This window comes from Aulonocara sp. 'chitande type north' Nkhata Bay, linkage group LG23 (assembly GCF_057382095.1).
Source record: "Aulonocara sp. 'chitande type north' Nkhata Bay isolate Kocher_YH1m ecotype deep benthic linkage group LG23, A_spYH_male_GT1.1, whole genome shotgun sequence".
NCBI classification, from domain to species: Eukaryota; Metazoa; Chordata; class Actinopteri; order Cichliformes; family Cichlidae; genus Aulonocara; species Aulonocara sp. 'chitande type north' Nkhata Bay.
The window spans coordinates 11,367,869-11,395,291 of record NC_141365.1 but is presented as its reverse complement, the minus strand read 5'-3'; the positions used below and the strand labels follow the sequence as shown (position 1 = coordinate 11,395,291).

Sequence of the window (27,423 nt, the reverse complement as noted above, 5' to 3'; positions counted from 1 at the left end):
TGCTTCTCAAGAATCTGCAAATTTAGACTCAAATGGGTCATCGGAGGCTGGCTGTGGTTAGAGAAAAATCTTGTGTAATGCTGTGACACATTTAAAGAAAGCGCCTGCGTGTGCAGAATATGACACCACCTCCATCCTCGCACAGGTTGAATAAATACATTAAAATCCTGCTTTTTGCACAACTGATTACAAGCGAGATACAGATTAATGGTTTTATCTTCACAAGAGGTAACACTGCAGATGTTCATACATTAAGAAAAAAATCTGAATACAGTGTTTCATATATTCATCCATATATTGAAAAGTACATGAAATAATATTAATTTTAATAACAATAAAAGGACAATGACATCTGTAACAAAAGTGGATTACAAAGTGACTTTTTATGCAAATAACTCTTAAGAATTAGGAGACAAATCAGACAATAATTCAATTTTACTGTATGTAAAAACACTGAAGTGCTATTTGTTCAAAGCTACAAAATACACTTAAAAAAAGCAGGAAGAGTTCTTTTTTTATTTCCTTCAAGGAAAAGTACTATAAAATAAGTTACAGTACAGTGAATTTGTTCAAACTGACTTTTGTTCCCATCTTCCAGCCTTTTGTAAGCACAAACAGAAGATAGTCATACAGGAGCAGAGAGGGAGATTGTTCGAAAGTCACTTTCCTCAAAAAAAAGAAACGAGCAGCTGCGCTGTCGTCGATAACTGTGCATCTTTAGTGTGTTTGTGTTTACAATAATCACACAAATGTTTCTGAAAATGTGAAACCTTTGAGCTTTGAGTCTTCATAGTCTGCTGGTCACGTCGCCTGTGGCCTTAGAAGAAATCTTGGTACTTCATAAGCTCAAAAAAAAAAAAGAAAAAAAAAAAGGCACAAATACTTCATGTTTAGTCACATAACACAGAGACGAGCTCTCATACATCGTCAGCCGGCAAAGGAGGTATGTTGAACCTTGGTCTTGTGAAAAAAGCCATCTTCTCTCTGCAGGCAAAGACGACGACTTGTTATAATTAATATGCCGTTTTTAGTAAAAGCTTCCTAATCAGCAGTGATCTTGTGAACTGTGCCGTGTCTCTTTGGTGTTTGACTTTTAAATCAGTGTAGACAAAAGTTCTGTCGTTTTGTGTTTCGTACACTTTGCTGCTTTGACCGTAGATTTTCGGTCAGTTTTGCACAATGTGTCATTTTTGCATTGTGACATTGTGCTGTGTAAGGCTGGAAAAATGCACACATGGTCACCAAATTGGTCCTGAATTGATGGATATTTTTAGTTAGTCCTTAAAGAGCAGGTGGATCAGCAACTTGGAGTGCTGATAAAGCAGGAATGGATCGTCGCTGATCAGTTAGGTCTAGACTTTGATGTCCAATGTGTCAGAGATTTGCAGACGTTATGAATGAAGAAGAAAGATCAGTCTTTGCATGAACTTGACTTATTTGCCAGTAAAAGTTTTAGAAATTCTTCTCCTGCTACTTGTCACATTTCTGATTATTTAAGTCTTAAAGAATTTAATTTAGTGGAACCCACTGTTTGGGCCTGCCATGACTTTCTTCTGATGGAAATAACCACAAATGTAACATTATGTAAGGTTCCCGATTTAAACTATGGATATGTGATATGAATAAAGTAGGAGCTCTGTAGATCTTAAGTTTCTAAACAACAGTCCTCTTCCACGATATCTTTCTTCAGAACACGAGGAAGGAATAGATGCCAAGCTAAATTTAAGACTTCTTCTGGGGTCAGCGGGTGTTCATAGCATACAGCTGAAACAGATTTTAGCTGACTTATATATCACATCAGTTTAACCTGAAGTGCAGCCTCTGCTGACAGGCACAGTAATTTTCCTGGACTTCGGTGCCGTGACTAACAATGTGAAAACTGATCAGTGCATTTCTCACCTGAACGTCTGCACAGGCAGCGGCTCCTTCTGGCTCTGCCCTCTCATCTGTAGAACCTCCTTAGAGGCCTTCCTCAGCCTCCTCTCTGCCGCCTCTTCCTGACGTTGCTCCTGCTTGCTTTGGTTAGCCTGTAAAGCAGCAAAAACTGTCAAACGCTGCTGGGAGAGGCGTATTTGTAAGGGAGCTGCAGCCCACTCGGTTTCCTCACCTGTCTCTGGGCCTCTCTGAGCAGGCATCGAAAGCGCTCGTCCCTCAGCGCCCAGTTGGGGAGCTCGGTGGCCTCCCTGGTCTGCGGCTCCTCCAGTCGCAGCTTCAGCTCTCTCAGGGCGCTCAGCTCCTCCATCAGCTGCCTCTGACGGGTCCTGCAGGCCTGGAGATCCAGCTCCAGGTCCAGGGAGGTGCGCGTCGGCTGCTCGGCCAGGGGGGAGCGGTACGACTGCTGCTCACACACAGACAACTCAGGTAAACGACAAAAAAACCCGTACAGGCACAGGGTGAAAGAGACATAATGAGAACGTACCTGCTTATATCGCAGTGTTCTTCTTTCCAATGTGTTTCTAACAAAAGGCGACTTCTTTGGTAGAGTTGAGCTGTCACTGTCACTGCGATACAGCTGAAAGAAACAATAACATCCACTTTAAGGCCACGGCTCACCCTAAAATCAAATACATGTTTCCACTGCCCCATGGTGCCAAATAATCCAGCTAGATTATTTTAGTGCGAGTTGCCTTATTTTAAAGTGAGCCACACTTAGTAATGTGCAAAACTCTTGAGCCGACCCTAATTTCTTTACATTTTGTTATGAATATGGAAAATATGGCAGTGATTTATTTCATGTTTAAACTGGCCCAAATGTTTTAGTTAATTACAGACAAGTGGAGACACGGACTTCCCTGCAAGGCTTTGTGCACCAAAAACGGTTTGAACAATTCTAATTAGCTTGAATGTCAATATTTGGTGCGACCACCTTTATCCTTTAACACAGCCTGGACTCTCTCAGACCAGCCTTCTGTAAGTAGTGTTCAGGAACAGTTCTCCAGGCTTTCAAGGACATTCAAAGCTCTTCTTTGGAAGAACATGATCCCACACTACTTCAATAATGTTAAGGTCCGGGCTCTGGGGAGGCCAGTCCATTGTTGTTTCCCATCAGATGCTAAATTAATCACATCACTTCGACAAGATTCCCAACACTGCTGACTGAAATGTAGCCTCAAACTACAACAAACCATGGTTTATAGATTTTGGAATAAAATTGGATCGCTCCATAAGTACGATGGCCCTCAGTGATGCCTGTAATTTGGAACACCTCAGCCTTTGCTCCCTGTTTCCCTTCCTTAAGAATGGCTACTTGACAGCCACTCTTCCACTGAGACAACATCTGATGAGGCTTCAGGGCCAAATGTATCTCTCAGGTCCTGTGCCAGGTCCTATTTCTTTCTTTTATACACCGATTTATTTTAGGACTGCCATTTCCACTTCAGCTTCAGGTCCAATTCAATTCAATTTATTTATATAGCACCAAATCACAACAACAGTCGCCTCAAGGCACTTTATATAGTAAGGTAGACCCTACAATAATACCTTCAGAGAAAAAAAACCCAACAACCATATGAACCCCTATGAGCAAGCTATTTGGCGACAGTGGGAAGGAAAAACTCTCTTTTAACAGGAAGAAACCTCCGGCAGAACCAGGCTCAGGGAGGGGCGGGGCCATCTGCTGCGACTGGTTGGAGTGAGAGAAGGAAGACAATGCACTGATGTAGTTTTTTAGGACTGCCATTTCCACTTTATGGACACTTTGCACAGTATTCCAAAAGTTTTCAGCTTATTCCTCGTTCTATACTATTTTAAGCAAATATATTGTCTTTGGCATTTTTCATATATTCAATTAGTTTTTCATAGATTTAAGATGCATTTGGTTCTTTACCAAGTCGTGTGTTACATGTAAACACAACACTGCTTCGTACTTTGAATTAGGGGCCTTTTTTATGGTTGAATGATTCATAGATAAGAGTTAAGTGTGGCACAAAGGACTAAAAATCATTCATCTCACAAAAAATGTGAGACACTCATTCATGTTTCTTTCCACAAATCATGACCCAGTTAGTCTAAAAACACAAACCTGTTACCGCACTACACCCACCGATCTTAGCGCTGCAGACGAAAGCGCAAATCTACACAGGATGTAAACACTTAAAGTCGTCCCCTCACAGCTGAGCAGAAACTAGCTGTGCACTTCTTTTGGTTGGCAAATGTAGACAGTAGAGAGAAATTAGTTCCGACATGAAACTGCTCACAACAGCGTTTGTGGATTTTATTTGGGTATTTTAGTAACTAGGTCATGATTTCTGGAAAGAGACACAGCTGTCAGATGATGTTTTTGAGCTATATATATTAAGATAAAGGAGACACCTCCACAGCTGATGGGCAACTCAAACCAAACAATACAGTATAAATGTTCCTGGAGGTGGACGGGGCGCAGGCGGGTGGCAGAAAGTCATAATTATGGTTGACAAGGTTGAATGTTGTCTGTTTAACTTGCTGTAAAACAGTTAATTACATTCAAGAATCAGCTCATGTTTGAACATTTTAAATACTTAAAATGAGGGGGGGCTTTCCTGCACATTGTCTGCACATTAATCGTGCACGGCCTTTTCATCCAGATGGATATACAGCATGACAGGAAAGAAAGATGAGAATTACACTACACATCTTATATTCGTATCTATATGCTGTCACTTTTATAATAAAATAAAATACTCACCCTGCACACGTACTGATTCCGAGCGCCCGGTGAGAAGGTCTGGGAGCGAACGATGGTGCTACCACGCATGAACGGCGAGGCGTGACCCCAGCGGCCTCCCCGCTCTTTAGGTCGGACTCGCACTGGCTCCGGGAACATGCCTTCTGTCATGGTTGCCTTTTCTACCTACAAAAAATGTATGAACAGAACTTTTAATGCCAGATTTTTTTCCCCCAATAAGAATCTCCTCACTACCAAAGCGTCACCTCGTACCTTTATTGTTGAGGGTTTGCAGACTGTCTGGTCACAGCGTCCTCCGGTGGTGATGCAGATTCCCTCTGCACACAGGCCCTCTGAGCAGGGAGCGGTGAATGCAATGCTGTTGCTGCAGCCGCTGTCCACTGACTCCGCCTGCCAACTCCTGAAAAATGCACCATCCTCATAAAGGTACAAACATGACAGGGGCCAAAACGATGTATTTATTTGTCAAAGCAAAATCTAGCCTGAGAGGAGGATAATGTCACCTTTCCGACGCTGCCTCCCCAGGCTCGTCCTTCTTCTCCCGCTCCTCCAGGTGGGTGGGGGTGTTGCGTGACAGCAGATTGCATGCAGTGTCCTGTAACATCACATTTTAATCCCTCAAAAAAGATCTTCAGTCTTTCATCACTCCCCTCCCTCTGACTGCTGAGGCTGGAGCATGCAGGCTGACTTGGCTTCTGACACACATTCTTGTCAATTACGCACTTGAACAAGCTACACGCCTGCAGGCCGTTGGCTACAAGCTGCTATTCAACAATGGGAATGTGAATTTATCCAAAAGAATTAGCAGGATTACAACTTACAGGATCCAGTGAACAAAATTAGTTTACTCAGGCTCAGCTCTTGGAACCACAGGCTGCGGCTTTATTGTGGATGTAGCAACTGTAATGTCAATCTGGTTTATATACGCGATTTGACACCTTAATGTTTTGGGCAAAATGACTATTTGGTCTGAATTCTCCCTGACCAGGTCCTCCAGACGCAGTCACACAGCCAAAGTCTTTGTTTTTAACTGATTTTTACCTGAGCAGCACCGTCCAGCTGCTTCCTGACACTGCTGTTATTGACTAAATAAAATATGTTTACCATGGCTCCGGGCCTTTGTTCGTCAACCTGGCCATCCTGGTGTCTGCGTTGGATGACGTTCCTCTGTTCAGGCCTTTGTGACTCTGTCCCATTCAACATCTGCACTCGCAGCCAGTGGTAAACCATCTCTGGGCTCCCCTCACAATCTGCCAGGCTCACCTGGGCTTTACCCTGCAGGCAAACACAGGACATTTTAATCTGAACAGCTGTAACCCCAGTCTCCACCAGCAGTGAGGTTATGGTAGCTGAGCCCTTCAGACCCACCAGCAGCTCTTCCTGAGCCTGAGGTCCCAGTGAGCAGACAGACAGCTGCAGAACGCACACCGCCAGGGCGTTTGCTGGGACAGGAATTCGGAAGCCTTCGTTGAAAGTCATCTGGGATTGTGGCTCCAATGCTGTACAACAGTAAAACGCACAGGCCCTGCTGCCGTCCAGTGAAATCAGGTGCACCTTCACATACCTGAAGAACAACGCATGAAAAGAACAATACTCAGACTTCTACTTAATGCGAATGAGTGTCCTCAGAGTGCTGAGACAGAAAAGATTCAGAGTGTTGGCTCAAGTAAAAGGAACACTATAGGAAGAAGGAAGTTTCTACTCCCTTTGTCATTGAGTCTGCCTTTACAACTATTTTAAAAATGGGCTGTTCTAAAGAGCTCAATAAATTCCTCTGTGATATGATGCAACATATCAGTTTGTGAAATTTCTTCCCCTGATATTCCACGAACAACTGCAGGAGGCAAACTGGAGATAAGTGGGTACCTTTAAACGCAAAGTGCAAAGATCAAGGAAAGTCTAACGAAGTACTCGGACATCCTTTTAACTGTAATGTTTATGGCTGAATACAGCTCGTGCAGTGTTGTTTTGCTGTTGATATTTTATTCTTATTCCATGTAATAAAAACAGGATAGTGAGCCAATGCTCCAGCCTGTGCACCAGGCCTATCATCTCAGTGGCCTGACAGTCTCAATACGAGTTAGAAAAGATATGGGAAATTTAGCTAAACAGATTAATGATAAAAAAAAAAAAAAAAACTGCATAAATTTTTTAAAAAGTTGACTTTTAAACTAGAAATCCATCAAGTCTGTTCTTTTTAACCTAAACTGGAGTAGCAGCAGTTTCCCTGTGCATCCCGTAAACTAACCATCTGATTAATATAGAGTCATCTCCTTCTGCCACTTTAACTCTTCCACAAGTATTTCTTTCATTTTCAGAGCTGAAAGTACTCACACTTTATAGCCGTCTCTCACAATTGACCTATTTAAATTTTTGACTTGTAACAGATGCAGTCGCAGAGACTGAGAACTGGACTCCCACCTGTGAAGAGAGAATACAGTTCATCCAGAGATATTAACGAGGAACGAGCTTTGCCACCCACGCACTGTCTGCACTAACTTGTTTACTCACAGCAGTCCCAGTTGGATCTGGGTGGGCTCGCTCGCAGACGTCAGCTCTTTCATGTATGACATCTCATCAAACTCCTCCGCCCTGTTGGACGAATGGAAAAATGGTGAATGAGCAAAGAGTTTTCCCACTTTACTGGACACAAGCTTTTTGTTTAGTCTACTAAAGGTACTCAAGCCTCTATGGACAGGATTATAACTACCTGAATTTATAATGAAATGCAATGCCATGCAAACACCACAGTCACAAATTCTGAACGCGTTCTTATTTCGGGTGTAGTACTCTCCTTCTCCACTAGGAGGTGTTAAAGTTTAGCTTTAATACTGTGAGAATGGACCTCTACTCACCTTCTGCCCCAGGCCTCAAACACCCCGCTGTCGGTGGCCAGAGCATCCTCAGAAACACCTGCAGAGACTCTCCTGGCTCTCCTGCCACTTCTGTTGGCACTGTTTCCCCTCAGAGTAACTCCTACAAAGATTTGGAGTTAATTCAATGCATTAGCAGGTAGGCTTTAGCTTTTTAGGTAAAATCATATCTTTAGAGTCTCAGGAAGACAGCCTGCCTCAGGAAAAGCAGCTCACAGAATGAGTGAGCTGTTGTCTCTTGCTGTCTTTTACTGATTAGACATTGTGTCATTTAGAATTTCTGCTCTTTTGCCTTTATTCTTTTATTGAGATCATGATAATTACCCACAAACTCAACTTCTTTGGGGTTTCTGTGAACATTTATTATAATTAAATCAAATTAAGTAGCTAAATATCTTGGCAGAGAGTGAATTTTAACTTTATTGAATGTCTACAGTGACGATAAGGAAATGTGCTGAAAGGCAAAACAAGATAATAACAGCAAAACAGAAAACAGCACAGTGACCGTTTTAATCATTTTGACCCATTAATATAACTTTTTTTTTGTGAACTCTGAGTTAGGTTTATACAGAGTTTCTTCGCTTACCTGTGGAGGTGAAAGCCGCCTGAGCCCCACTGTCTCTGTGAATCTTGTTATCCAGTTGATGCACAGCGGCCGGGCTGACCGTTTCCTCACTGCTTATCATGGAGGTGTGTGATAGGGTTTGTGACTGCGCCCGCAGCCCCTCTAAAATACCGCGGCCCGCCTGCTCCATGTATTCCTCCGTCATCTGGGTGAGGGGACAGTCCTGAGGGGCAGAGTGGTAGGGCGTGTCCATTGGCGAGCTGGGCGGTGACAGGGAGGAGAGCGAGGAGCGGGAGGACAGCGAAGCCAGGGACTGCGGGGTGTCGTGGGAGCGTTTGGTTTTGCTCTGGGTCAGAGGGTCAGGGGTAAACATGGAGCAGTCTCTTGAGACGGTCTCTGGGGGAAGCAGGTAACGGAGGTGAGGCTCAAGGGGCTCTCCAGCGCCCTCGTGGCGCTCATATTGGGGGAGACCGTAGATGTCACTGAAACTGATGGAGCTGAGGGAGCCTCGGCTGGACGCCAGGGAACCCCGACTGGAGGCTAAAGAGCCGCGGCTGCTGCTGGACGACACGGTCAGAGAACTGGCCGACAGGCTGGAGGCAGACAAGACAAAGGAGCAGGAGAGAAATGGGTAGAAATCTAAATAATGCCTTTTATGAATTCAGTAAATGAAAACTTTATTTATTATAGTTATTTAAAGCTGTCTGCACTTCTGTTTTATTTTGATTACAATTTCACTTTAATTTAAAACTCCCAGTAGTGGCAAAACTACAGAACATGTGACTCATGAGAGAGCAGACACAGACAATGACTGAGGAACTTTAGGAGTGTGTGCTGCACCTTTTCAGCTGGGAGTGAAGGTAGGTGGTGATGCGTGTTGCCTCCTCCAGCTGTCTCAGCAGAACATTCCTCTTCTCCTGCTGCAGGATCCTGTTGGGAGATTCACTTCGATGTATAAGAAATCCAGAGTTCAATGTATGGCATCACATATCAGCCGACAGGCTTGTGTAACAAACAGCTCACTGCGTTTTAATCTTACAGGATAAACTGGGCTACGAGGGCACTGGTATATTCCCTCTAGAAGAACACAGCTGCAAACCTAATCTGATAGTGAACGAGATACACTATGTTATGGTTTCATGTAAGGAGAGTTATTTGAGGCATCCTTCCCCTGATCAGCTCATTTTTATACACACTTCAAACCCATTCTAAAAGGTTTTAGTAAATGTTTAAAAACTGTGCGATAAAAAGCTGAAACAAAGCGGGCAATAAATAAAAATATCAGTAACAAATTGTTTCTGCATGGAAACTGTTTTGAGTTTTCTTTGGTTTGTCATTTTTCCAGTGTGAACAAACCACATACGGAAACCTGCTGACAGTTAGTATGTAGTATGGAAATGGACACACAGTCCAACAGCTCACTGCGATTTATGATGATGGATTTACAGCTTTTCATTTTAGTATGTGAGTATATGTGCATCCCCTTGATACAAAAAGAAACCCCACAGGCTGCTAAGTTCACAGACATATGACAGCTATGATGAAGGCAGTGGAGGCGATGATGGGGCAGAGAAGATAATAATTTCCAAATGAGTGTAAAAAGATTGGAAATACTGATGCCCTGTTAACATTTAAACACAATGTGTACCACTCTCAGTTCATACAGTGTCAACAAATTATTGTTCCAAGTACCTTTAATGGATGTAGAACAATATGACGTGTTAGGTAAAGCAAGCTGATTTAAAAAACAAACAAAAAAAAAAAAAAAACTGGCGGCACTTCACAGGCTCCATTACTCGAGAGGACCATATGACATCTCAGCATTTCCATCTATATGACTTTATATTTTCTTGCTATAAACTTCTTTCCATTTGTTTCTCTGTGGCTTCTCTTGTTTTGTTGTTTTTATGTCTTTCTTGCTTATTCCATAAATATGAAAATGTTTGTATAAAGAGTTGTAATTTGAACTGTGATACACATTTTGTTTACTCGATCGCTTGACTACTGTTATGGTGAGACCATTCACCTTGAGATTATCTTCATTTATGACACAAAGTAACCTTTGGCTTCATTTGGCATCTGTTTGAATGTGGAATGAGTCTTCAGGTGTCTTTATTATTATATATCCAATATGGTGCTATTGGTGTGTTCTGATGATAACTGTTACTTATTAACCCAATATTTATTAAATAACATTAAAGTGCACCTGACTGTAAATTATCACTCTGACAGGCAAATTTAAGATGCATAAACAAATAATACAGTAAGAGAGCACACTGTCATCATTCTCACCTCTGATTGGCTCCCTGGCTTTGGGAGCTCTGTGCCCTCTGCACCTCCTCCTCCAGCCTGGAGCGCTCCTCCTCCAGCTCCAGCAGCTTCTCCGGCAGGTGCTGCTGCTTGCTGACATGAATGATCTCCTGCAGGAGGGCCTCCTTCTCGCGCAGGAGTTGCAAGAAGTCCCGGTCGCGGTCTGCCTCGGCCCGCCCCGACCAGCTCTCACTGTCCAGCTGTGCTAGCTGGTGCTGTATGCTCTGCACCCTGAGAGAGGAGCGGGAAAGATTACACATGCTGTATAAACCCTTTACATTTTTACATCGTAAATTTCACGTTCACTTTAAATTCACATACCATGATTAAGAAGAAATTTAAAAAAAATCAGTCTTTCAGACTCAGAACTTCATGATAATAGTTGTGGTTTAAAGTTTACATACACTCACATTCACAACCTCTGTGGCCCCATATTAATATTTTTATGAGCGGCTGCTGAATAAATGCTACCTGCAGCATTATGTACAGCTTCTGTTTACTCTGCACAAGTGTTTATAGCAACACACGTACAATCGGCTCCACTTAACACTGCACACTTGAGCCCTGCTGACGCTTCATGCTGTGATTTATAATGACAGCATTCAGTGTCTGTAATTTCTGCCCGAGCTACCTGCTGCATCAGCGAGTGCTCTTACAGGTGTATACGATCCAGATGTTTGCTCAGAGTTAATTGGGTTCTCACAGAGTGATTTCTCAGCTTGGATGAAATAACTGTGTTTATGTGAGATGGATTTGAGACAGAGTGACTCAGTGACAGAGCATGCAAGTTTCCACAGGTCTCCCCCCTCCCTCCCTGCCTCTCTTCCCCTCCTGATGTCATGGTTGGCACTACAGCTGCTGGGTCACAACAGCAACATGAATCTTTTTTTTTTTTTTTTTTTTTAATGTGTATCGAGCCAAAGTAATAACTCAGGATGTTGCTGCTGTAACCTCTTTATAGCTGGAAGACTGTCTGACCAGGAATCATTAGACAACACAAACATCAGAAGTTTGTTCTAGATTTTCTCACCGTCTGTCATTTTTGTGAACTGGGTCATATAATTTCCACTGTAATTTAATTTTCTTATAATAATGACACATAGTTTGGATAAGGCATGACCTGAGTGTGAAAGCAAAACCGATTTACTCGTTTAACGACCCTCTCCTATGGCCATGAGCTGCGCAATCCGCCAGAACAGCATCACAGATACAATTGACCTAAATGAGCTTCCTCTTAAGCGTGTCAGTGCATATAGGCACGTAGGGTTGGTACGCAGTACTGGGACACATGACGACATCAGCTGGATTAGCTTCTGATTTCAATGTTTCACTTTAATCATTGATATGATTTTGAATCCAGCCTTCAAACAGTTGAGAATTTCCACTGACTGCTGTCACATCATCACATTTGTCCTCAGTGAATTAGTGAGAGATGTTCCCTTGATTTTTTTGAGAGATCCTGATATGGTGACCAACTAACACATAGATTTAACCGAAGTGGCCTGAGTCACATTTACAGCCCAAATTACTGGACGAACCTGTGCTGAATTCGTAAGCACCCTTTTTTTTTTTTTAATGTAAAGGAATTCCATGCTTTATCCAGTGTTGATTTTGCCAACATATAAGTTGGTCTACGCTATAGGGTGAGCTGGGATATATTTAGCCAAACAGTGTCTATATTAAATCACCCTGCGGAGAAACAGGGTTTGACATGGAGGCTGGCCGTGGGCAGTCCTCTCCCTTTGGCTGTGTGCACAAAGGCAGCACACAGTCAGCAGCAGCAGCGTGGCCAGGCAAGAATGTGACCACCCAGCTCATTCTGCCGGCCAGACATCGCTCAGCAGCCACGTCCACCGGGCGCAAATACTATTCATAACACATCCTCCCACTGCTGGTGTGTCATAGTAGTACGAATAACAAACAGCCAGGCACACTTACTTTTTCTTGGCTTCCTCGTACTGCCAGTTCAGTTTCACTTTGTCCACCAAATATGAGGAGTCTTGGGAAACATACTGAAGAGAAATAAGGCAATGGACCAGATTACACGATACGATCAGATTATTTGGCTTTAGTCACTTCAAATTTATGCAGGGAGTTAAATAAAGTAATACACTCATCATCTGGGATGCTGACTATTAATTTAGGGTGAGACAGGGAGGTGTAGCGGCGTCTCCTACCTCCCCCATGATGTCAGTCTGACAGCCAGTGTCACAGTACTGCTGCAGATTGTCACCCACGGTCCCAGTGCTGTTCGCCATCTCGCTGGCCGAATCGCTCACCGACAAGCTGCTTTGGAAGTTAACAGTCAGCTTAGCCAGGCTCTGTGAGAAAGAGGACACGTTATGTTCATTTCCAACTCCATATTTATACTCTTAAATAATTCAAACCTTCGGATGATTCAGAGTTCAAAATAATCTTTATTTAACTTATACCGGGATATGTTAGAGATATGACTTCATTTTAATAAACAGTCAAGAGTAGTTTTTGTTCTTTGGGAACAACGGCCTGCTTCTTTCTTATTCACACAGGTGTACTCCGTCTTGCTTCTATTGATTTTCACTGCAAGATGTTAGCGAGACCTGCTATGATGTACGGTTTATGGACAGCGGCACTGTCGAAAAGACAGGAAGCGCATCTGGAGGAGTTGAAGATATTAAAGCTTTCATTGGGAATGACAAGAAATCATTATAATAAAGGACAGATTAGGTTGAGTAGACTGAGAGAAAGTAAGAGAGGCTGAGACAGTTCAGACAGTGGACATATTGGACAAAGGATGTTTAATATGGAGCTGTCAGACAGCGAGAAAAGAGGAAGACCTCAGAAATTTCATGAACATAGTGAAGGAGGTACATGCAGAGGGTTGGTGTGACAGAAGAGGATGTTAGGAATAAGGTGAGATGGATTCAGATGACCTGCAGTTGTGATCCCTAAAAGAAGCAGTCGAAAGAAGAAGAAAAAAGGTTCAAATTTCTTTGGTGGTCACCAGTTACGGTCACTTAAAGATAGCTTGGAAAATGCCCCCACAGCCAGAGTGGTAAAAAATAAAAATAAAATAAAAGTTAACATCAAACCTTCTACTAGAAAGAATAACATAAATACTGAAGGCCAAAGAAGACAAGTCTGAAAAGGTCTGGAGACCGTTTTTTACTTTCTCTGTTATCAGTGTAATTGTTTATTGTGAATCATGCAGAGTTTGTTTTTACTGAATTATTACAGGGAGTTTTTAGCCAAATTAAATGCCTCCGTTTTAGTTTATGTGAGTAGGTGCTTTAACGTGTTTGTATGATAAACGTTTGATCGTTTGCTTTTTCTTAAATGCCTTGTGTGAATTTTTCTTTTGATAAAGAAAAAATATGTCAAAAAGTGTCATCTGCCTCCACTGCGTGCTCAAAAATAGATCGTGATGCTGCCAGGAAATGCATCTGCAAATGTGGTCATCATTATCATCCTGTTACCGCTCGATTATTCACAATTTATTGCTGCGTCGTATATTTTGGTTTGCTGACAAAACCTGAAACTTGGTGGGTGATTCAGATGTCTGGAAATGTGCTTTAATAATAGACAATGAGGCGAAGTAGCAGAGGCTGACAGACACTAGAGGTCAGTATCGAACATGTCAACAACAAAAAAAAAAACAAAAAACTGAGAACTTCTGAAGCTAGCAAGTCAACATGATCTTTAAAGAAGAAGGGGAAAAAAGAGACACCTGGATGAGGTCCTGCCTCTCCTTCTCGCCTGTGCTGATGGCCTTCTTGATGCTACGCAGTTCGTTGAAGATGGCTTGAGCCTCGTCCAGCTTGTAGTTTGTCTGACTGGAGGACATCTTTCTGTCAATCCTGGAAGGTAAAAAATACACATTTTATATCTGCTAAGACACTCTTGGCTTTTGCAAAGTATAATGAAGCTCTGATGTACAGCAAGGGCTCTCGAAACATTATGACCGAGTGGCATGTAATGTGGTTTATTTTGATTTTTTTTGTTGTTGTTTTGTAGTTTGTTTGGGTTTTTTTTTTTTTTTTTTTTACTTTAAAGTGGCTGTTACATTCATTGACAGTAAAGGTAACTGTCAGGGTAACTGAAGGCCCATGTGACTAATTCCCTGTGATGGGAGGGCTTTTAGGGCCTTGTTTATGAAGGACAGGAGAATGGGGATGGGTTTGTGTGGCATCACCAGTGATGTGTACACTCCTCTGATTTTTATAAGGAAGAGCCAGCGAAGCGTGAAAGGGAAGCTGTTCAGAATTACTGGTCGATCTACATTCCCACCCTCACCTATGGCCATGAGCTCTGGGTAGTGACCAAAAAAAAAAAAAATAAAATAAAATAAGAACCAAAGGGCAGAAATCAGCTTCCTCTGAAGGGCAGCTGGGATGTTCATTAGAGACAGGGTTCAGGAGTAGAACCACTACTCCTCCAAACTGAAAGCAGGAGGAGGTGGTTTCCCAGCACATTTGATGTGAGGCGTTCCTGGACTTACCAGGAAGAGGGCCTGTGGCAGACTCACTGCATGCTGGAGGGTTTATATGCCTCTCCTGGCTTGGGAATGACTCAATATCCCCATGAAAGCGCTGCAGGAGATGGTGGGAGAGAGGTCTGAGCACAGGGCCCAGATAAGCAGTAGAAAGCTGGTGGATGAAGGGAAGCCTGCTGTGATGGTAACACTAGAATAGTTAAATGTGAAGAGAAATGCCACCTTGTTCTTGTGTTTTGTTTCTTTATCACAGTATGACATGAACTGTGAATTAATTAAATGCACTCATGGACGCCCCATAAAATGTTAATAAGGGCAGTCTTTAACCCACAGGCCACACTCTGAAAGCCCTGGTCCCAGAGGGCAAACCTTCATGGTTTCAGTATTTTTCCTATGTTCTTAAAAAGCTTAAAATCAAAGATGTTTGAAAAGACATCTGCTGAAAATCAAATTCAATCCAACTAATGAACTGAGCTATGAAGACAACACAAGACAAACCAGTTTTTTTATGGTCCGACGGTTTTAACAAGCTTGTGTTCTCGTGTGTGTTTTTGGAGTTACAGCTTTTTTAATTTGCTACGTCTCTAAGTAGCTTTGCTGCACTGTAACAATGTAAAGTTTCCCTTTATGACCTCCAGGGAGAAAAGTTGCTGCACGGCTGTAGCTAACGTGGGTCCTAATAAACTAAACTAAAGGTATATCAGCATCATGTATGTCGGTGATTTTCTAAGTGAGGTTGAGATGGATATATGAAGCCCGCAAACTGAACATTATTAGTTAATAATATAAAAAGATTTTTAAACAAATATATTATTTTTTTCTGATAATCATTCATGAGTCTTCTGTCATTTTTGGGCTTCCATAGAGGTCGATGTCAGAACTAAAAGTTTAAACTTATGTTAATGTTTTCAAGCATCTTTGTTCATCTTTGACTTTAAGACAGGATAAAACTGAAATGGATTTAATTTCGGACACTAAAAGTAATAAGAGTAATTACCAAAAGAAGCACAAGGATTAAGAATGAGAGCTAATCGGCTCTACTGAACTGTTATTTATCACCAATCTGACTCTTACCTACCTTTACTTTCTTATTTGTATCTAAAGTAGTTTAAAATTAGGAATGAATCTCTCATTCACTTGCACAACAAGATACGGTGCTTTGTATTGGGAAAACTTGTCAGTGGTGAGTAAAGTCACAAAATAATCTGATGAACATCTGAAGTCTTACTGTATTGTATTCATGAATGAGTCAAGTGTTTCTTTAGACTGTGGTTAGTTCAGAAATACTGAAACTGCATGGGACAGACTGGTATAAAGGCTCCGTTCGTTTACTTTCAATAATCAGGGATTGTTTGGGCTCTCCCTGATTTAGCAGGTGAAATCTCTGCGTGGGTTTATCCTACAGATCATGACATTAAAAAATAAACAAAAACATATCACAGTACACCAAATATGACCTATCTGCGCATTTCATCGTGCTTGCAGAGTAAATCTTGTATCCCTAGTCTGTGTGTGTGTGGTTAGGTAGGTGATTGGTTGGTGGGGAGCTGGAAGAGCACAGGACCGTGCCTCCTCCGTTAGTGGACCTGGCACGTGGCCTCCCCTCTCGCCACAACCCGCTTCCTTCACTCTCCTTCAACAGCAGGTACTGTTCATCCACCCGACCCTGCCTCTTCCTCCCAAAACAAGCCCTGCTTTGTTCCCCCCGGCCCATTGGCAGGGCCGAGGAGTTTATAGGTTTATGTGTTTAGCAGAAAACAGGACACTGCCCACCCTTCTGTGCTTGGCTGTATTGAACCGCCCCACCTCCCCCGTGCCGTACAGCATCATATATGCTTACATTTATTTTAGTTCAATTCTTAGAGCTGCTGATTGCGATGTTGGCTACAGAAACAGGTCAGAGGAAGCATGTGAAGCATCCAAAAATTCAGAGAAATTCATCAAGATAAGATGGAGAACAGATGAGACGTCTGTATGGCAAACTGTCCAAAAGATTAAAACTCCTAAGTCCAACTCCTGAATTCTTTAAGTCGAGCAATGAAGATTAAAGAGCAGGAGGGCTCTACACCAGAAACTGTTGGTTTGCTTTATCTGATGCGACATGGCGTGGAGAACAATTAGCTATATCGCTGACAACAGCTGAGATTGGAGGAAAAAAAAACAACCCCAAAACAACAGCCGTAGGGTTCCTCATGGCCTCAGCCCTACCGGGTGACCCAGAGGGAACAAAGGGACGCGCACACACATACACAAAGGCTAACAAAGACATAAACATGCATATGAGCACGTATACACACACGTAAAAAAAATTCAAGAAGAGGATGCGTCTCCGTTTTCTGCAAGCTGTGTATTCTCCTGTCTATTCTGGGAATCACTTGAGTTGTGTATTATCTAAGAGATAAGGGACTCTTTGCCAGGACTCAGGAAGTGCAGAGGAATTTGCTGCCAGATATCTCTGTGTTTTTGAAACTGCTTTCAAGCCCACACCTCCCCCCCCTTTTCACCCCCTCCACCTCTACCCCCCCTTCTCCATGGAACAACTTCCTCTCCAGGCTGAGCCTTGGCTCTCTGCACTCCACTGGTGCATCCTCTTCCTGAGGTGGAGTCCCCTTTTCCATCAAAAACTCCCTCCATTTGCCTTTTCTGAAACATTCTCTCTTTTTTTCTCCTCTCAGAGGTGGAGCTTCTATTTCTAACATGAAATTTGGAGCTGCTTAGAAATGTTCCCAGCACAGGAAGACGCCATGTGAATGTGTGTGAAAAGCAACAAAAACTAGAAGTACAATGAATAATAGAGAAAAGTTACTTTAAATCACAATATATTCCTATTAACTTAAATATCTTCTTTTTCTTTTTTAAATGAGTCAAAGGCCTTTTTGCTTGAAATCTTTGAAATTTGAATCAGTCTTAGGTAAACGAAATCGTGTCTAAACTGTGAGGAGTGGAAACTGTTTTAAAAGATTATAATATTTAAATTTGAAAGCTCTGTTCAACAATATAGACAACATAAAAGTGTGGCGAGGAAAGGGAAAAGGTTTTAAAGGAACCTAAAGGATGAGACCAAACATACAGTGTGAGAAAGAATAAAAAAGGGAAAAGGCCGCTGGGTGGGGAGCAACAAGGCCGAGTGTTGTAGGAAGGAGAAAGGCGGCCATGGGAGGAAGGGTGGGCCTGGGACACACAGAGGCAGAGGAACACTCACTCCTGCAGGGTCTCCACTCCCATTTCCTTATACTGCAGCTCCTGCTTCACCTGGGCCAGCTCCTGCTTCAGTCGGGAGAGCTGCGGACAGAAGCGAGCACCGGGTTAGCGTGGCACACAATGGGCTTCTCTCACCACCGACACCGGCCAAAAGTGCCAAGTCACGACTATTCACATACAGGAATGCTCAGCTATGTTTATATAGAGGACCGCACACACACACACACACACACACACAATCACACACACAGGGTCACACACTGAGGCGTTTTGTGCTTGAGAGGGTTTAGAAAAATAGAAATCTATAATTGATATGGTGGCTGTGAAGTGTGACCCAGTTAAAGATTTTTAAAAATATTATTTTAATATGAAATAGGGAAAGGGAACAATTTCAGAGTTACAGAGGGCACGTGAATTTTAATTTACCAAGTTTAGAGACAATCAAAGGTTAGGAGAAGGCCTGTAATACAATATATAGGGAGTCAAGATTTTTTAAAAAGAGGCATTATTCTAATTTATCTGATGTTTGTTGAATTATTTTTAAACACAGAAGCAACAAAGTCAAAAAACTGCAGCTCTTCTAATGGCCACTTGAGGCTGACTCCAGGTTACAGCAGAAATAAACATGTTTAGAGCCTGTTATAACAAACAGGTCCCTATGGATAGTTTCCCCTAAACCTCAACTGCACAGAAGGTCTTTTTTTTTTTTAATAATTCACCTATTTGAACATATTTTGGGCATAATGTTAGTGCTGTGGCTGCTTTGACTAAAGTTTTCTTGCACTAACAGCTACAGCTGCGAGCTGAATGCAGTACAAACACAGTGATCTTACATCTGCCTAATGAGAATCTTCCTGATTTAAGGGCCCTTTTTTCTCCTCGCAATCGTTTCTTCCTCGGTGTGTGCACAAATTCATGAGGGCCACATCGATAAACAACACAGATACCATTTCCATCCCATAAGTAAAACCTAGAACGATATTCAGATCCTTACAAGGAAGATGATGTTGCTTTAAACAGGCTGCCAACCTGTTCCAATAAATATTGTTCATATCTGGGACAGTGTCAGAAAACATGCTGACAACGGGAATGTTAACAGAGGGGAGTTATTACAGTTACCACAGAGCATGCGCTCATTGAACATCCCACTGTTTCAAATGAGGTCCGCCTATGTAGAAGGAATCTCTGTGAAAGAAACAGTTCAGTCTTCAGACCGCTCTAAATTCTCAGTTCCACAAGTTTTTTCCTACTCTTGGCTCTCTACGAGCTCAATGAGAATAAACAGCTTTAATATGAGCCTCTCAGGCACACAGCTACACCCGTATGCTGTTAAAACCCTCAGTTTTTAAAAGACAACCAATCAGCAGAAAGTCTGTTTTAAAAGTGGGAGGGGCTAAACAATTCATTCCAGAGTGTGAGCTGATGGCAAAGACAGTATAAACAGGGATGAAGCTTTCTGCCTTCTTTCTGAAGGCGACCAGATGGAGGATTATCTGTGTTATAGAAAGGAAACTCAATGTCTAAAAACCCATCAATCACAAGTCGTTACCCAATGGATGGGCATTTTCACGGTCAGACCCCGCCCCTCACAATCAGATCCGGTCTGCGGCAACTACGATGGAGATGGAGAAAACTCTCATCGAGGCTTCAAAAAAAAAAAAAAAAAAAAAAAAAAAAGACAAAAAGTGACATGACAGTAGCTCAATCCACCTTTTATACTGTCTGTGGGTGATAAGGTGCACCAAGGCCCAGTATAAAATAAACCAAGATCACTGTAAACAGTAAATCATGTAAAGCTATGCTTGTAGAGTCCAAGAATAATAACAACATGGAGAGGGAAATGAACACGTGTATCTTTTAAGGTCATATTAGTTTTTAAATATCCATTCGCTTCCGCTTATCCTCTCCAGGGTCGCTGGAGCCTATCCCAGCTGTCATTGGGCGAGAGGCGGCGTACACCCTGGACAGGTCGTCAGTCTGTCGCAGGGCCAACATATAGAGACACAGACAACCATTCGTGCTCACATTCACGCACAGAGTCACACCTATTAATAATTTAGATTAATCAATTAACCTATCCCCACTAACTGCATGTCTTTGGACTGTGGGAGGAAGCCGGAGTACCCGGAGGGAACCCACGCAAACACGGGGAGAACATGCAAACTCCACACAGAAAGACCCCGGCCTGATGGTGGAATTGAACTCAGGACCTTCTTGCTGTGCGGCTACCGTGCGAACCACCGTGCTGCAAGTTCTTAATAGAGAGTTACAAGTGGATACAAGAGGTTCCAATCAGTCTAAAACTATTTCATTGATTGCATTGATATTACTGTAATGATGGTGGTCACATAAATTAATCCTAATATTTAACACAGATTATATTGACCTTCATTGATTACCAGGAAATCTGAGTTATCTGGTCTTTAATCACTGTAAATATGTTTATTTATGGACGTTGCCTAATTTGTCAATATAATCTTTAAAGAAACTCAATTTCTCTGATTTGGCGACAGATTTCTTCAGTAACATCAAAATTACACCTTACTCAACACTTCAGGTTAAAATGTTGTTCATGCAGGAGAAACACCCTCGCCCATAGTACTGATCAGAGAGAAATGTCCTATATAACCCCATCAGGGACCTCAGCTTGATCCCTTCATGATCTCATCCTCATCCTCCCGAGGCCCCAGGCCAGAGCCACTGTATCCTGTAGGGGCCACACCCCAGCCCCTTTCTCTGCCCAAAAGGGCCCCTCACTGCAGCCCATTGTTCTCCTGCGATAATGACTTACCCGCTCTCGTCTACAGGCTATTTCCATTTTGATTTGGTCAGGGTCGTATTTCGCGTTTGAGGAGGAGCCAGAGACCGCTGTGGACACACAGAAAGGAAAAGCAGACAGGTTCGAGTTAGTTAGCCGTGATGATTTTAAGGTGTCATCTCTCAGATGCCCCCTGGACACCGTGTGTGTGACAGCTGGCAGGAGTCAGGGTTTATTGGGTGGAGGTAGTTAAAAGGGAGGATTTGGAAAATTTTCTATAGACCTGCACCCCTCCCAAAAGTCTTTAAAGGGATATCAGCAGTAATACATGTCCAGACTAGATAACTGGGTCAGCCAAGGTCATGTTTGGTTCCCATGAGAGCTTCAGGCTCATATTTTTCGCATCCATTTTCATTCCTTTCTGTTCATCTCCTTTGTGCATCTTATTATAAAACAAAATATGGTGTACACTATCAGACGAGTGAAGGACATCTGTGCGTCTTACTGCTGGTGATGGAGCGATTGTCCTCAGAGAGCTCGTGGAAGAGCATCATTTCCTGCTGAGCCAGCTCCAGTCGCTGTTGCTTGACCAGGTATATCTCCTTCTTGGCTTTGAGGGCCTCCTGGGCCACCACAAGGTACTCCTTCAGCATGTGCTCCTGCTCCTGCCGCCATTGAGTCCGCGGGTTCTCAATCTGGGTGGTCTCTGACAGGACGACAAAGACAGGAGTCAACAAATAATTGCACAAAGACATGTGAAACTACAAACTATAAGTACACTGTATTAAAATTCAGTGGGCTTTCACTCTGCCAAGTTATAGTCAAATAAAGTCTTTTTAATACAAGTTGCATTTACTTGTGCTTAAGGGGGACAAAAGCCAAGTTAATGTACTCACTGTTAATGTGGTCAATGTAGTAAACTCCCACTTGTTGGTCATAAACTTCCTCCCACCCGAGAGGCAGCTCATCTCCAACACAGTCGGCGAACGTCAGCGGTTTGGTGATCCTGAAAATTATTGAGAATATTTCAGTGCAAACAATAACCCGCAATGAAGATCATATACAGAATAAAAACATGTATCCTGCAAACTCTCACTTCTTTTTCAATATCAAAACACTGATCAATAAACCTCACTACATTCCCATCCTGTTTAGTTACTCTCATTTAAACATTCATACAAATACATTTTCTGCGTCATTTATTATGTACATACAGTAAAATGGTGTGTTAAGTTCTAATGAACAAAAGCAAACATTTATTCTTTATGTGTTCGTGTGGTTAAATGACCAAAACAGTTGAGAACGTGTAATACGAGAAAAACAACACAATTCAAAAATGCAAAAATACATTTCACAGAAATTGGCATAAAAAAAACATCAAACATCATAACCTGAAATGCACCAATCAAATAACAAAGTTGCTCGATATACTATAAGTGGTAGCAGGCAGGTGAACCCTACATGGTCAAAAAGCTAAATCTTTCACAAATGTACCTATGACCTTGATACAAAATTTTGCATAATTAGTAGGGGTGGGGGAAAAAATCGATACTGTGTAGTATCGTGATATTTTGTTTGCTAATAATGTATCGATACAGGGACAGCAGAAATCGATATTTTGTTACAAAAAAAGTTTTTGTGCTCTGACTTCAGAGCATGTTGATCCTTTTTCTGAGCAAGAATCCTGACATTCCTTCACTGTCCAAATGTGTCTAACTTTTTTTGGCAGCAATAAACATGACAGTTTACTTATTTTAATTTAAGACATGTTTTATTTTAATTAAGTTTAGAACTTTTTTATTTAATGTAAAATTATATTTTGTTTTAATTTACTTTCAAATTCTTCAGTTGCTGAATGGGCTGCATAGTTTTCATAAATTGCATAGTTCAGAATAGCTATAATTGTACCAGATGGTTGCATTCAGTTAAGTTGGGCTAGACTGTAGTACAACAATAAAAATGACTGAAATGAGAGAAAGACTGAGTGCGAGGCTTTGATATTAGATAAAATGAATATTGATAAACCTTTATGTACAGAATCTGAATATCGCAGATATTTTAAAAAAAATCGCAAATAATATCATATCGTGCGTTAAGTATTGTGATAATATCGTATCGTGGGATGTATGGTGATTCCCACCTCTAATAATTAGTGCATAGAGCATACTTTACATGCCATAATACCAGTATGATCTGTTTAAGCATTCTTAAACAGATCATATGCACAATACAGTCCGTGACTCCTCTGCACCATCGCTCATGACCCACTGCCACATGTCAATAGCACCTTTAAAAATATATTTACTAAAAAACATTTATGACATGTTCAGTATTTGTTTTACCCGCCAAAAAACACGTCTTTCTCTTCCCTGACAGATTTTAGACAAATGAATATGAATCATGAGCTTCAGGAGGCTTTGGAGTCAGATATAATGACTTTGAGTCAGTGACCTTCACATGTTTATGAATTTACATTCTATTTGTGGCAGCGGTGAGTATGTGCATGTGTGTACATAAAGTACTTTATTTGTGACAAGTAACTACCTGAGCAAAACAACCAGCTGACACTTTCACGCATCATTACATCCTGTGGTTTAACTCCACATCCATGGACTGCAGCTAGTCCTCGCCCCACTCCACTGGATCTGTAGAGCAGAACAAGGACTAAAACTGAAAGTCCAGGACAGAGAAGTCTGTCTTGAGTCTGCACGACCTGACCAGAGAACCCAACGGTAATTAGAAACACAGGAAGGAAAGATGCCACAGTCAGGTGACTATCACCAACTGCATTTAATAAAATTAAATCTAAAACTAAAACTAGGTATGCAATTTAGCTGTGGCTAAAAGTGAACACTAAATAACAAACATTGCTACAAAAAACTAGCCCCAGATTGAGCTATTATGAGGCAGCAATCCCCCCCAGAGTAAAGTGGAAAATTGACAGACTGCAGCACTGTAGTGGCATCTGTTGTGGCGAACAGAGAAAGCCGAATGTCAAATTGAAGCTGTCAATCCCACCTTCAGCTATGGCCATGAGTTACTGTCATTGGCTGAAAGATGATCCTGATCACAAGTGGCAGAAATGAGTAGAGCAGAAGAAATCAAAAGGGATCAGAGGTTTTTTCATAGTTGCCTCATCTTTTCCAGCTGTTGCAGCATCTTCCACTCTGTAATCTGAGAGTCTCTGAGTTCCTTTACCAATATAACATTGAAACGGTGGTGAGGGCTGACCAACTCGTACACCCATGTACGCGTACCTGTGTGCCTAACAACAATCAATAGCGAAAATGACACCAAAGCAGAGTGAATGCCAGTGGATGTGACATCATATTTACAATGCATCAACATTCACAAGGGCAAAAACAGTGACCATAAACTAGGCTTTAGAGATGGCATGAAGAGTTTATTCATGCAGGAGGGGCTCAGAGAAGAGCTGCTGATCCTCAAAATCGAAAGGAGCCAGCTTGAGGTAGCCCAGTAAAGTCTGTTGCCACCCCCCCCAAAAAACAAAACAAAACCACAAAGAACAAGGGCAAGGCAAATGACAGCCTGACACATGATGATCTCTACTACCCTAACAAATCATATCAGTGAGTCATGGAGCAGCGGGTTTGATGACAGCAGTTCATACAGTAGCTAATTTCCATCAAATCAGCACAAAAGGAAAAAGGAGGAACAGCAACCACCACACTATGCTCACAATGCAGACAGCGCATTAGTCCTGATCCTGTCGAGGTATGCATACAATGAGGGGATGGCCCGGAGAGAGACGCTGAGACATTCTGCACAGCATTCCTCAGAGCAAACTCACTTCACCAGATCTCACTACCTCATTTCGGTCAAAGAATTGGCATTCGGATTAAGAGCCAGTTGATGAGTCAATGCAGAATTAGCCCTTCGCTCTCATTGAAGTGACATAAAAACAAGGCGTTCTAACACAAACAAAGCTGTACTGAATCCTAATTGATGATTGGTCACAGGAGCTTACCTCTAATTCAATAAAACCCCTAATCTGCTGCTTAAGTGCAGCTCTGCATGTGTTGTAAGTCAGTATTAAACGTTCAAACATGTGTTCATAAATTATTAGTTAAGGAAGCCTAATATTCAGCTGAGTAGGTATCGAGTTTTCAGATTTGGGGATTCTGTTTTTTCAATGCTTGACATCCCTCTCACTGAGAGCAGTGATTATCATGCTTCAGCTCACCTCACTGTTGCTAAATTAGCAGCTTTGACACTGGATTTGGCCAATTTTCAAATCCCTTTCGACAAATTTTTTTTTCCCCTCCAGAAAACGGTTTTGAGAGAAAAAATAATTCGTCATAACATCTTGATGTCCTGGAGCAGGATCATCAGTATCTCTTTCTCCCTGATGTGTTTATTAGAAAAGCTTCAGAACGTGAGAGGAAATAAAGCTGATTTCTGAAATCACTGTACATGTAGCCAAAATCACAGCATAGCCATCGTCTTTAACTCGTGTATGACGGTTATTTACCGTTTATTGCTATGAAAGTTAAGAAGCAAAATGAGATTAGTAGAACTGCAACTGGCAACATTTTCTTTGCCTCAGTTTCATAAATGTTTTTTTTTATATTACAGAGACAAGAGAAGCTGAACCTCTGAAGTATTATGTGCGACATTACATTTTTTCCTTATAACTGACCTCTGCTTTCTACAAACACTGACCCAACAAAGACCCAAATATTCCCCTTTGAGAACCAGAAAATGGCTTCAGTCAACATTATGATGCGATCCTTTAAGACAATACAAAGAATCGACCGCTGAGTGATCATGGCCAATCATGGATAGCAATGTATGTTTTATAATATTTATAATATTTGCGATGCCTTCGGTATTTTACATTCATTATTTTTTTCAAGCAAAACAGCTTAAGCACGTTCACTGTTCACAATACTGTCTGATGAAGCACCTGAATAACTTCTTCCTGACAACGACAAATCCAAGTGTTACACCAAACACAACAAAAGTGAGAAGAAAGAGAAGCTGACAGGAAAAGTTTCCTCGTCAAAGTTTTGAGCTGTGACTTGACCAATTAGCAATTACCGGTAAACGAAATTATTACAGGTAGAAGGTGTGAAACGCCTTCAAACTGCTGACCTTTTAACATGTGCTTTACATGTAGGATTACAGGTGAGTAGATCACTGTCCCGGCATTTGATTGGTAGGATAGTGTTTTTCTAGTCTACGAGCTACACCATTTATATTCACATGCCGTTTTATTTTACACACTTTTAATTTGCTTTTCAATCAAGGATCAATCAATGCAATAGCTATAACACCTGAGCCACAGCTAGCTGACCCATTCATGTTTTAATAATGTCCACACCTGAAGAGGTCAAACTTCGACTTAGACTAAATGATTCACAGATGAATTGTTTGATCATATTTTCTTCATCAGTGGCCTCTCCTAACTAGAAACACTGGCACACTTAATACCCAAATATTCCCCTAAAATAAAGTGCACAGGCCTGCAGCAGCTTCACAAATAACTGCTCAAATCTACCAGAGGCAGGCTGAAGCAGGGTTAAAGGGATGAACTATGTGCACTGTCCCGCTGCCAAACACCAGGACAAGGCAAACAAGAGCACACTCCCTACCTGCTCCTGCTTTAAATGTTTGTTAAAGGTAAACAGACACCAACTGCACTTGTAAATACTTAAATAAACACTGACTGTAACACAGCTGCTGTCAGGTTTCATGTGCAGAAAGGAACTGTAGGAGAAACAATGAGACAAAAAAATCTATAGTAAAAAAGCAATGCAAGGTTATATGAAGAGCAGCAATAATGTATAGTAGTTCTGCTTTATTTTGGGTGATTTGAAATGGTGATAGAAATAGAACAACCACGAGAGGCTTTGGACGGGAAGCTATGTGACGTCAGAGGGAGGTTAGTCCTGAACTGCCCTCTGACCTCCCTGGGGAGACTAAGAAAAAAAGAAAAAAGGCAGAAGGGAAAAACATGTCCTCTCAGAGATCTGAATCTGAATTTCTGAATGTTTGGTTTGTTACACGGTCTTGTGACAGCAGCCTCTGTTTTTCCAAGTAATGTCTTGGTCTTGGGAGAGTCTGTAACCACTGCACAAAAAACTCACAGCAGCAGCAGAGGGACACACAGCAGCACAGAGCAGGAGACGGCCAATGTGACAGTATAGATTCAGCCAGAAAAACTGGACAACTGAAGCTAGCTGTGTGTAGTAAGTCTGCATTTCTGGTCCACTTTTAACCAGAAGAAATTTTTATGACCTTTTCTGACAGTCAGCCTCAGTTGACACAGTGAAACAGCTGTGCCTGAATAAAATGTGAGAGATTTAAGTCGGGACGTTTCCTACACGGGGCACAAAAATGAGACAGTCTCACAATTGTAAAGGCTCCATTTGGTTCAAGCCCGTGGTTCCCACGTGGTACACTGAGGCACACTAGTGCTTCCAAAAGCACATTAAAATAAGTTTGTTTTTTAGTATTTAAAAATCCAATCATATAATCAAATTCCAATTTGATGACAGCTCTAAAGCAAGCTGTTGCCCCTTGAAGAAAGTCAAGGTGTGCGGCGTGTTTTTGTGACAA

The 27,423-nt window shown here is 41.9% G+C and overlaps 1 protein-coding gene across 1 annotated transcript in view; it reads right to left on the bottom strand.

Annotated features, from left to right (window-relative positions):
* Nucleotides 1–185: 185 nt before the first annotated feature.
* The window catches only part of wwc3 (WWC family member 3), a 41,500-nt gene continuing 14,262 nt past the window's right edge, over nucleotides 186–27,423 (bottom strand). The window contains exons 2-23 of the mRNA XM_086283899.1: nucleotides 21,738–21,847; nucleotides 21,347–21,547; nucleotides 20,875–20,951; nucleotides 18,085–18,164; nucleotides 14,118–14,247; nucleotides 12,589–12,732; nucleotides 12,350–12,423; nucleotides 10,394–10,642; nucleotides 8,942–9,031; nucleotides 8,123–8,694; nucleotides 7,519–7,639; nucleotides 7,175–7,255; nucleotides 6,998–7,084; nucleotides 6,032–6,227; nucleotides 5,768–5,938; nucleotides 5,167–5,258; nucleotides 4,916–5,063; nucleotides 4,664–4,828; nucleotides 2,420–2,512; nucleotides 2,108–2,338; nucleotides 1,900–2,027; nucleotides 186–984 (exon numbers count right to left, since the gene is read on the bottom strand). Of these exons, the coding sequence (XP_086140025.1) occupies nucleotides 918–984; nucleotides 1,900–2,027; nucleotides 2,108–2,338; nucleotides 2,420–2,512; nucleotides 4,664–4,828; nucleotides 4,916–5,063; nucleotides 5,167–5,258; nucleotides 5,768–5,938; nucleotides 6,032–6,227; nucleotides 6,998–7,084; nucleotides 7,175–7,255; nucleotides 7,519–7,639; nucleotides 8,123–8,694; nucleotides 8,942–9,031; nucleotides 10,394–10,642; nucleotides 12,350–12,423; nucleotides 12,589–12,732; nucleotides 14,118–14,247; nucleotides 18,085–18,164; nucleotides 20,875–20,951; nucleotides 21,347–21,547; nucleotides 21,738–21,847 (3,307 nt within the window). The 3' untranslated portion in view covers nucleotides 186–917. The remainder of the gene's footprint in view (nucleotides 985–1,899; nucleotides 2,028–2,107; nucleotides 2,339–2,419; nucleotides 2,513–4,663; nucleotides 4,829–4,915; nucleotides 5,064–5,166; nucleotides 5,259–5,767; nucleotides 5,939–6,031; nucleotides 6,228–6,997; nucleotides 7,085–7,174; nucleotides 7,256–7,518; nucleotides 7,640–8,122; nucleotides 8,695–8,941; nucleotides 9,032–10,393; nucleotides 10,643–12,349; nucleotides 12,424–12,588; nucleotides 12,733–14,117; nucleotides 14,248–18,084; nucleotides 18,165–20,874; nucleotides 20,952–21,346; nucleotides 21,548–21,737; nucleotides 21,848–27,423) is intronic.